Genomic DNA, 12074 nt, shown 5'->3' with positions numbered 1-12074 from the left:
CGATTCCATTCTTGCTGAAGCACCCTCAAATCATCACCGATCCTCCACCAAATTTCACTGTGGATGCGAGACACTGGGGCTTGAAGGCCTCTCCAGGTCTCTGTCTAACCATTAGACGACCAGGTGGAGGATCTGTAATGATCTGAGGGTGCTTCAGCAAGGAGAGCACACCTTCCAGTGGGAATGAACTCAGGAAGCTCCAAGCTTTCCAAACTAGGGCAGTCATTATTTGTAATGGTCTATCTGTTTACCAACGATCACAAAAAAGTGAACATTTAACTCCCTTTACTGTATATATTGCACTGGGTTGCTAGAGATTATCTTCAAATAAGCCAGCATTTAAAATATTCCAGGGAACTTCCACTTAGATCTTTGTATGTTTTGCATTTACCATGTATTTTTGATCCTGTTTCCTCATTTTACTTCCTGTTATGTGACAATAACAAATAACAATTGACAAATCATCACATTTAAGTTGTTAAAACATTTAAGAACTGATAAAGCACCATTGGTCTCAGTGCCACACTTGTTTTCCATATTCACAATTGTAGTTTTAAGCGAACCATAAAAATCCTCTTCTGTCGAGCAAGGGATTGTGGACAATATTAGCCAAAAAAGCATGCATCGATCCACACTTGGAAAATCTACCAGAAATAGAAGACCATCCGGACCATACACATACCAAGATCTGAGACTCACTAATTCTTATCTCACATACTATTTAGGACAGATAGTATGCTAATTGAGATGCAGGACTAGTGTAGATTACAGTAGAGTGAGTTGTTTGATGTCAGTCAATCTTCGTCAGGGTGGCTGTCATTGCTTGCGGCCTGGTGCCTATGACCAAATCACAGCCGTGCTGATATTCATCATAGTATTTTTGCTTTTAATTATAAAACGGATAGTTCCGGTCCTGGATCCCGATTGGTCAACAGCCATGTTTAATTAATGTTAAATCACAGCTCTGACCTCTTCAAGGAACTTCTTTTTGAATCACTCCGCAGCACTCATAGCTTACAGTTATTCTTGTTGTCTAGCAATGTTCTGTTTACTCTTTTCTGTCAGGAACTATATATTTTCTGGTGGAAGGATGGCATTTAATGATTTTACTTACTAAATACAACATTTTAATGAACAATTGTGTCCTTAATATTTTTTATTAAGTGGTGACCATTTTGTAAAAGCAATAAGGCAATTGAGGCTGTGCCATATTGTGAATATAGTCACAAACAAATAAAGTGACAAACAATGTAAGACACTTTAATGTGACACTTTTCAGTGGACATTAAACACTACAACACAGCTGCTTTTCTGCAGCTCCAACACACATACAGACAGCTTCATGTGTCTCTCTCTCTTGTCTGTTGCTGTCTCTTCTCCTCAAATACTCCCACTGCCCCTCACTGGAACACGAGACACACAGGTGGAGCTCATTCACCACTTATCTTCCCTCGCTCTACCCAGACGCAGCTCGGCCCGCCCTGCTCACCACAGCAGTGGATTTTTTTTTTTTGGGGGGGGGGTTGGGTTACTGAACCTGCAACTTTCTTGTTGAGTTACAAATCAACCAGAGTTTCAATGGAAACTTTCATCATTTGTTCCACATTTTATTTTTGTATCCTGCATGTTCACAGATTAAGATCTCACTTGTATTATAGGGACAAAAGCAACCTGGGGCATCTGCCTTGCTCAAGGCTGGCACAATGGTGATGAATCATGACCGGCTCTTTGAGATGATCAAGCTAGTAGTAACCTTTTGTTTTCAGCCACCCAGTTTTTCTGTGTGTGTTCATGTGCGTGTGTGTGTGTGTGTGTGTGTGCATGTTTACTGGAACTAGTTCCACTTTCTTTGAAAACATAAAACAAATAAGGAAGAAGTAATTTTTTAAGTGCAAAAATAATGCCTGTTCCTTGTTTCCCTGTCCTTTGGAGCAGACCTTCCAGTGGGAATGAACTCAGGAAGCTGATTCTTTCCAAACTAGGGCAGTCGTAATTTGTAATGGTCTATCTGTTTACCAACCATAATAAAAAAAAAAAAAACATTTAACTCCCTTTACTGTATTTATTGCACAGGGCTGTATTGAAAACAAAAAAAAAAAAAAAACATGATACAATACACTTAAAATGAAGCACAAAAATAATTGTATCTATTTTATCATTTTTTTTTCTGACCCATGGTGGACAGGAGCAATTTTCAGAAAACCTATTTGAAAACAGTCATTATTTTTGCAATTCTGTTTTGTGACGCTAGAGGTGCAGAAATTACACACACTTCCCTTTTATTTCTAAACATGAAAACAAAAAAGTGCCTTTTAATAACTATTGCTAGCAAGCCTGTCAAGATTATGTAATCTTAATTTAGTCATTTATATGTTCTATTTTAATTAAAGTTACAATAATATACAGCAGTTCTCTGTGTGTCCTATCTTTTTAAAGAATGACTGGCCAGTGGCCACACACACACACACACACACACACACACACACACATATATATATATATATATATATATATATATATATATATATATATATATATATATATATATATATACAAATCATACATTGATTTATGGAGTGTGAGCCACACTCGCCTACATAAGGAAAAAACATCAGAAGAATGCCTGATTGGTCTACACAGTGGATGTTTGAACACTGAGAGCAGTATTGCTGGAGATTATATTCAAATAAACTGGCATTTAACACATTCCAGTAAACTTCCACTTAGATCTTTGTACATGTTGCATTTACCATGTATTTTTGATCCTGTTTCCTCATTTTACTTCCTGTTATGTGACAATAACAAATAACAATTGACAAATCATTTAAATGCCAACCAAGTATGTAATTACAGGCATTGGCTATAAAAATTCCACTTCTTTTGACTTCAATACTCAAAGAAGAGTAATGCTTGTATTGGGTGGAGGAGGAAATTGGTGCCTTCCTACTGATCATCTATATACTCATATGGTTTCTGACTAGCAAAAAGTCTTTTGATCTAAATTTATAGGAGCGATTTGATTTTTCTTTGATTTTATTCCTCCCAGTTTTTTAACATGCAAACAAGCCTTTTTTTACTTGTTTACAGTTCAGTTTACATGTTCATACTAATAATGCTGGTCATAGAAATGCATCTCCTCTTCGACTTCAAACTCTTTGGTTCGGTTCTCTGGTTTGTGTGCTGCTGTGTTGTGTTCTCTCTTTTTAATATCTCTTTGATGGTCTGATTGTTCCCACAAAGCGAGTTTTCGCTTGAATCACCCATCTCATGAGCAGGTGCAGTGAAACTTCTGCTCTCATGCATTCTCATGAATGTGCACAGGAGAGCAACCGTCAGTCAAGATTAGACTAAAGATTAGACTAAATAATCAATTAGATTATGGTTTGTTTCTCACCAAACCTTATTGTATGCCTTCAGAACAAGGCATAAGTCACATTGAATACTTTATTAGACTTCTGCTTATACATTTGTATCCTTTGAAGCTTGAAGTGGTGGTCACCATCCACTGCCTTTGTATGAGATCACTTTACAGATTATTTTTTCAACATTTCTCCATTTGTGTATACCGAAAAAGAAAGAAAGTCATATTCATTAAGAACAACTGGAGGAAGAGTAAATAATGTATGAATTTTCATTTTTGGGTGAACTATCCCTTTAATAGCTAAGCTTTAGCTATTCAAGTAATTTTGTGGAAGTTATTGTAAACTAATTTCTCTTCCTCTCTCAGGATGCACTCTTCTATGCGTTTGTCTATGGCATTGCTATAGTGACTTACTGATACTCAACACTAAATGACTTTGCATTCATTTGCACAGATAAGAGTCTAATGATTGAAATGCAATTCTTCTTTATTTGTATTTATGACCATCTAATACAGTGGAACATGATAGGCCATAGCTTTAGAACTCCATAGCCTTCATCCACGTTCTGTGTTTGTCTGAATGCCGACTCTTTTCAGTCCTTATCACACCTTTGGTAATATTTTTGGATGTAGTGTATTGGACATTCAGAAGACAAGAAATTAGGCTTGGAGGACCTAAGCTATACTAATTACATGCTAGTATCCTCATTAAAATAAAGGAGATAAAATATCCCTTCAAGGAGGGATGTTCATGGTCTCATAAAGGACAATGTTCAAGCTTTTTTCATTATCCGTAGGTGGCTTGAAAATAAATGTAAATAAAGGTTTATCTTTTCATTTCTTCTGCGTCATCACTGCCAACAGAAAAATGATCAGCCAACCATCTGAGCTGTTTGTTTTTATGATGTTTAGCTGTGGCAGCTTTGGCAGTGGGGCATGTCAGTCAAAACCACATCTTGGCATGGCTAATTTTTATCTGTTTGGCCATGTAAATATGAACTTGGAGTGTTCACAGTTTTCTTTTTATCAGTGCTGGTAAAACAAAAGACCTGTGTTGCCATGTTGTCCTTGGCAATCCACAAATTTTCCAAAAAGATAAGAAGGAAGGAGTGTCTGTATAACTACTTGATACAGAGTGAAGGAGTTTGACCACTGAACTGTCAAGACATTCTCCTTTAAAGCAGTTTCAAACAGGCTACTCCTATTGCACAAATCAGTAGTTCCCACCCTCATATGTCTTTATGAGGTATGGAATGGATCAGAGCAATAAAACTTTGACACCTGTCACCTTGCTACTTCTTTTCTTTTTCCATTTTGTTTTACTATCTTACTGTTCATGGTCTTAATTTCACATATTTGCTACTGTATATGCTTCATCATTAAGCAAATATTATACATATATCAAACATTCCAAAGAAATGACCATCTTTATGTGCTAGTTCAAAGCAGGAAATATGTTATGGCCTTATAAAATACAGTACTGTGCAAAAGTCTTAGGCACATAAGATGCTTCACAAAAACATTTGTCTTAAGATGGTTATTTATATTTTCAACTTTAGTGTGTCTATAGAAAATATACATTTTAGACTCTCAAACATTTATTTAGCAAATAGAATAGAATAGAACAAAAGAACAGGGAGCCCTGCAACAGATGTCATGGCCCCCACAAAGCCCCCCACTGAATATTGAGTCAGTCTGAGATTACATAAAGAGACAGAAGCAATTCAGACAGCTTACATAGATAGAAGAACTGTGGCAAATTCTCCAAGAAGCTTGGAAAATCCTATCTGCCAACAACCAAGAAAAACTGTATCCAGGTGTACATAGAACAATTGGTGCTGTTTTGAAGGCAAAGGTGGTCACACCAAATATTTATTTAGCTTTTTTGTGTTTACTGGAATTTGTATTATGTTAAAATGAATATCTATCTATCTATCTATCCATCCATCCATCCATCCATCCATCCATCCATCCATCCATCCATCTAAAATATATCTAAGGTCATTTATTAGTCATTTAGCAGGGCAATCAAGAAAGCTCATGGCTTTGTTCCTTACAGGGCTTTATCAAGCAACCTTAGCTACTTCACACCAATTTCACCACACCAGTTTGTACTAATTTCACATATTTCGACATTTAAATTGTATGATTTACTCTTATTAAGGATTAGTTTCACTTAGATATCTCAGTGGAATACAATTCAAATAGGGTGAGCTCCTTAAGCCCTGAAGAACTTTTTTTTTTTAATCCTTCATCCACATGCATCAACATGAAGTGATGCGCTATTGCAAATAAACTGCACATTAATCAGTGGTGGAAAGAGTACTGATTTTTTATTTTTTTATTTAAGTAAAATACTGCTACTGAAGAAATAATTCACTTGAGTACAAGTAGAAGTACTTAGAAATATTAATACTCAAGTAAGTAAATAAGTAGTCTGCCATAAACTACTCAAGTAATTATGTTACAAGTTACGTTATGAAAATTATATTACGTATAGTATATACGCTTCCATTTTTAGAACACAAAGACATTTTTGTTCTTGAAAGAAATTGATGCTTCCTTTCACCAAATCATTAATTGCAAATTATTATTACGGTTTGAAAGAATTGTTTTAAGTGGTATTTATTCATTTTTTTCTTTACCCGTGATGGCAAACATATACTGTGTCACCTATTCCTTACAAAAGCATTCTAAAGTGCTAATTTGGTACTCAAGAAAATGTTCTTATCATTAGAACAATTGAAAATGGGTGCGTTACCATGCAGAAATCACAATACACTGTTTTTTTTTCTCCATTTGCTGAGGTATTGAGTTCTTACAAGTTGCTTTACACTTGCAAGTCAAATATTGGTTTTAAAAATAGGTAAAAAGAAACACATTTCTCCTTAAATTCTTTAGAGAGATGAAGGCTATTCCATGCATAACTGTTTTGAAAAAAGAATCTCTAACCAGGATAGAGAGGGAAGTGGATGGCCAGATGCCCAACAAAAAGACAAGTAAATCACAGTCTCTAGTTTGAGAAACAGACTCCTCACAGGTCCTAAACTAATAGCTTCTAAATGCCAAAGACCTGCACTGCTGCAAGAGGATTCTTGGACAAACAGAAAATTAAGAATACAACATTTATTTAAATAGAAATAGCCATTTGTAACATTCTAAATATCTCTAAATCATCTCTAAACTACATAATGTGCATTGTAACTGAAACACATTCCTATTTCAGGGTTTATTCTCGTTCACGTATGTCCAAGTATTTTGGCTATTAAGTTAATATACTGTACAAAACTAATATAATGTAATATCATAGAGGAGGAGATTTATCCTTTATGATATTGCAGCAATTATCCAGATATGGAATGAGATTATTAAGATAGCTGTTATCAACTCCTACAGGCCAACTGAATAAAATAAGGCAAAAATAAACATTTCACACAGTGTTTAGTGAGAGATATGATTTATTCAAACATTAAAAGTGGTTGTTCTATATATGTATTATTGTATTACAGTTGTAATAATAAAGTCTTAATTAACATTATGGTTATTTCACATATGGAGATATTATTAATAAGTAAATTGTAGCATTTAGTTACATTATGTTTTGTGATTTCTCATACATTCTTTATATAATATCCATCCCTTGCACACTTTTGGCCTCTAGCGGGTGAAACAGGGCAGGGAAGTACAGTACAGCAATGTGAGCAAGAGTGTTACCACTAGGACAGTTTATTTTGAACAAGAGGGGTGAACGGTTATGGAATTTATCGCGGGAGTACGATACCGAACTGATGCAGATTGATAGAAGTGGACAGCCTGTCTGTGCGCATGATGGTGCGAGGAACCGTATGGCGGGAAAAAAAAGAATGTTCAGTGAAAAGTCAAAAGAAAATCGCAATGTATGTAATTGTAACTATAACAGACATTAATAATAAAACATAGAAACTTGTTGCGGGGGCATTTTTTGCCCACATATTTTGAATTTCGGGATATTTTTATCAATTTCGGTGACATTTTTGCCCCGAGTCCCCGTTAATCTCCGACACTATTGGTATTGTATCTTTCTAAGGTATTTAAAAAGTTTGTTTTTGACATATAGTAACAAGTAAACAAGATATCCCCACATATGTGTCAAACTACTGTACATTGTGTTAATGTTTTAAACAGTTAAAACATTGCCTACCTTAAAAACAAGTGAAGTTTGATTAGTGGTTAAACATGTTTAGATGGTTCCCTGATACCTGAATGAACGGCTCCTTTCCAGAATAAAATGAAATATGCAGAAAATCACATATTACAGTTCTAGTGACAGGGCAGAAAGTCTTGGAGAAGCTAGAGAAGAGAGGACACCGGCGGCATTTTATGCGGCTGCTGTGCTCATGATGCTGTGCCCTGCGAGCTTCCAACGTGACGCACACAGCGCGTTTTAGTTTATAAACAGATTTAGAACTTATAACTTGCTGATTTCTTCTTCCCAAAAAACTTTCCAAAAATTCAGAAATATTTATGTATTTTTTTGTACTTTGCAATTGTGGTGAAAAATTACTGTAGTGAAGTTGAATAATTAATTTTTAATTAACTCAAGTAAAAGTAAAAGTACTATTATTTATTTATACTTAAAAAAGTAGAAACATTTGAAAAATGTACTCAAGTGCTGTAACGAGAGTAGTTGTAATTCGTTACCTTCCACATCTGACGTTAATGCAAATGTTCCAAACTGATGCAAATAAAGCAATGCCCAAAGCACAGAAAATGTAGAATAGGAAGTTAATCATTTCCCAGATTTCCATCATGGAGACCTTGTTAAATTATAACAACAGACCTATGACGTTAGACCAAATGTGTCATGGATTGTAAGGTAATATCTAAGTGTGGTTTTAGTCTTGTTGTTTACACTTGCATTATTTTATTCCTAAACAGTAGACTGAATTTCCAATTAGCAGTTATGTAATGTGTTTTATGTACTGTGTATGACACAATTAGGTACGGTTTGTGTTATTTTGTTTCAGCATAAAAATGGATGAAAATATTTTAAATATTGAACAGTACCAACCATGGAACACTAGGGTCTCTATATAGAGACATAGCTTATTATTTGTGATTATAGTTCCTATACAACATATAATATCGATTAGAATATGAATGGACTATATTTGTTTCCAAAACATATTACTGAATATTGGATGTTTTTTTTTTTTTTTTTTTATAATAATAATAATAATAATTAGCTATTAGCTATGTTGCCTTCAATAAGCATTGATGTCACCTTCATGCTTCACACACTTTTATTGAATGTAGGTATCCTCCCTCCCGGAGGCGTATATAACTCGCTGGCCGCCAAGTGCTCTCTGAAACCACCTGTAGCGGATCTGCCCTCTCAACGGAAATGCAGTCTGTGTAATAAAGCCACCGAGTTAACGGACGTAAAACCCTGGATACGAAGACATTAGGAGCTGAAACATCTTCTGATACGGCATCTTTTTTTTTTTTCTTCAGTTTTTATTTATTTGAATGAACGTCACTCAAGAGAAGAAATGTCACTGACGCATCGACTTTTCGTCTTAATAGTATTAATCTCGACTTCAGGTAAGCCTGAATTTAGATTTCAGATCTGGCTGCGTTTGTGTGTGGTGATGTGTTTATTTTACAGTTACAATAAGCATATTTGAACAGAAAGACGACTTTTGTAGACTTACCTAATGATCATGATTTAAGTGTGGTGCGCGCGCCACGTTGTTTTAAGGACCATGGACAGTCTCGAGCGCTTGACAAACCTAATCTTTTTTTTATTTTTATTTTTTACATTTTATGACATTATAATGCTTTAAAGCCGATATCTGACACAACTTTAACCCTGACAACATCAAACAAAACGTGAGGAACATACTGTATAAATTCTCCAATAGAAGACACAGAGGCTTTCGCTGGACTCGATTTTAAAGCGGAATAAATCAGTGTCGTGCTCTTTAAAGAATTTGTCACTCTGTTAACATCTTTTATAATATTGTGTACGGTATGTTGTCGAAATTTGCAACTCTTTGAAGTTGGCTGTGTTTTAAAACCTAGTGAGCCGCCTAATTAGCAAGCATTTTTGGGCATGAGAGGGGTGCGTTCAGCGTTGTCTTCATCTGCCTTTTTTTTTTTTTTTTGGAGTTTGTGTGCTTCTGATCCATTGCATATTTATTTTAACTTATTATTTTTAAAACAGTTTTCTTATGCAATTTATCTTATTTTTCATGTGAGAAAGGTACCTTATACACTGTAAAAAATTGCTGTAAATTTAAGGCCAAATTCCTACAGCAATCTACTGTGATTCTTAAATACAGTAGTTTGCTGTTAAAAATGTTGCATTCTGGGAGATCAAGAGGAGGATCACTGTGGAGTGACTAGTTTTACGGTAAATAGCTGTTCTGTGCAAGGCATTATGGGAAAATGAACATTTAAAATCATTATATCATCTTGGTGAAAGCTATAGTGACATTTTGAAAGGTATAATTTAACCCAACCCCCCACCCCCCCATAACATTTTTAGTTTGTGGCACATGGTTAGTGTTCTTGATGCTTCTGACCAACTCCTCTGTTCTTTATCATCTCACATCAGTCTTCACTTGTCTGTCTAATGAGAAGTCAAATAATAAAAAAAAATTAACCTTAGAAGCAATGTACATATTAAATGTACAATTTTGCCAGGATTGTACAGTGTATTTTTTATGAAAAAACAAAACAAAAAAAACAACAACAACATGTACACAGTAAAATAACAGTATAGCACTGCATTGTGGGTTATAATGGTGAAATACCCATAAGCCTTTGCGCTTGAATAAGTATGTATGATTTGGCAAATGCATTGGACCTACAAAGATTGTAAAAAAAAAAAAAAAAAAAAAAACGTACAAAATTAATTATTCAGACTTAATAAATATTGTTGTTGTTTTGTTATCAATAGTTGTGTTTTGATTGAAGTCACCATTATGGTGATTAGTGATCTCTTGAGCTGGCACCTTGGACCTTCTTTATTATTATATTATGTTCTTCCAGCCAGTCAATTTATGTTTAAGTAAAAGACCAGTTGTTGCACTGTGCTACTTGGAAGACAAAACCTAAGGTCAGACTGAAAATCTGATCATACCTTGCAAATGGCACTATATGTGGCAATAGTGATGCATTACATATAAAAACACAAAAGCAAAAACAGTAAAGGATATTTCAGCAAAATTATATCAGCAAATTGAGTGTTTGATGTTTTTGATAAACTTTCAGCATAACTTGAGCTGTTATCAAGACATACAGATATCTACTCTCGGCATACAATACGCAACAGAGGTGACAATTATAAACATACTTTTACATAAGTAAGAGCTGAACATTAAAATCCAAGTAACTTAGACTACAACAAAAACAACATCAAAATAAACCAGTAAATAGTAAAATAATCGAAGTAATTTCTTTTTGCCGCAGTGCATGCTGGGAAATTAGCTGTTAATTTCAACAACAGTAGATAGTATGTAATTTGACAGCTATATGCTGCTATATAAATTACAGTTGTATACTGTAGCTGTAAAAACAGTATATAGCTGTTAATTTCAACAACTGCAAGACACCATTAATTTTACAGTAACATGCTGGCAACCCTGCTGCCAGTTCTTTACTGTTTTTTGACGGGAAAATCTTTAAGAGTGTAGAAGTACCATAAAGTGTTTCTTTTATGGCAAAGGCTATTTACACTAAGTGTAAAAAGCAACAAAAAGCATCTTTGCATTAAGTGCAAAGTGCGTTAGATGCTATTTACAAATGGTGGCAGAAACTCTTACACCCCTGTTTAAATACTAACTTACAGTATAGTGGCATCACTGTTTATTTGGAGTCCCACAGACACCCTACACCAACCCCTAACCCTACCTTACAAAAATTAACCATGACGCTGACTACCACCCTTGGAGTCGCGAGTTCGAATCCAGGGTGTGCTGAGTGACTCCAGCCAGGTCTCCTAAGCAACCAAAATTGGCCCCGTTGCTAGGGAGGGTAGTGTCACATGGGGTAACCTCCTCATGCTCATGATTAGTGGTTCTCACTCTCAATGGGGCACGTGGTAAGTTGTGCATGGATCGTGGAGTATAGCATGAGCCTCCACATGCTGTGAGTCTCCGCAGTGTCATGTACAGCAAGCCACGTGATAAGATGCACGGATTGACTGTTTCAGAAGCGGAGGCAACTGAGACTTGTCCTCTGCCACCCGGATTGAGGTGAGTAACCACGCCACCACGAGGACCTACTAAGTAGTGGAAATTGGGCATTCCAAATTAGGGAGAAAAGGGGATAAAAATAAAATAAAAATAATAATAATTAACCATGGTTTTACTACAGTAACCAAAGTATCACCATTATATATTTCTAGTAAAATAATAGTAACCACACAATTTAGCATGGTTAATATTAACTACTATTAACAACATGTTACTGTAGTAACACCATGATTAGTGCATCAGAACTATAGTTTCCACCAAAACACATGGTTACTACAATATTACTACGGTAAAACCATGGTTAATTTGACCCTTCTCTCAACTCCCCGACCTTCACTGTGACCAAATCACTGCGAGGAATCTCTTTTATTTATTACTATAAGTAGTATTATGGGAAATATTAAGAGTAGAGACATGGGAAAAAGCATGTCAAGGATGAGTTTTGAACCCAGATTTCCAGCGTGACAACACAT

At 35.3% G+C, this 12074-nt stretch overlaps 1 protein-coding gene across 1 annotated transcript in view; it reads left to right on the top strand.

Annotated features, from left to right (window-relative positions):
• Window positions 1-8726: 8726 nt before the first annotated feature.
• LOC127451553 (mucin-17-like) overlaps window positions 8727-12074 on the top strand; it is a 47499-nt gene continuing 44151 nt past the window's right edge. Inside the window, exon 1 of the mRNA XM_051716299.1 lies at window positions 8727-8944. Within this exon, the coding sequence (XP_051572259.1) occupies window positions 8893-8944 (52 nt within the window). The 5' untranslated portion in view covers window positions 8727-8892. The remainder of the gene's footprint in view (window positions 8945-12074) is intronic.

The sequence above is a fragment of the Myxocyprinus asiaticus genome, chromosome 14 (assembly GCF_019703515.2).
Source record: "Myxocyprinus asiaticus isolate MX2 ecotype Aquarium Trade chromosome 14, UBuf_Myxa_2, whole genome shotgun sequence".
In the NCBI taxonomy this organism is placed as follows: domain Eukaryota; kingdom Metazoa; phylum Chordata; class Actinopteri; order Cypriniformes; family Catostomidae; genus Myxocyprinus; species Myxocyprinus asiaticus.
This window is presented reverse-complemented; position numbering and strand designations above follow the sequence as displayed.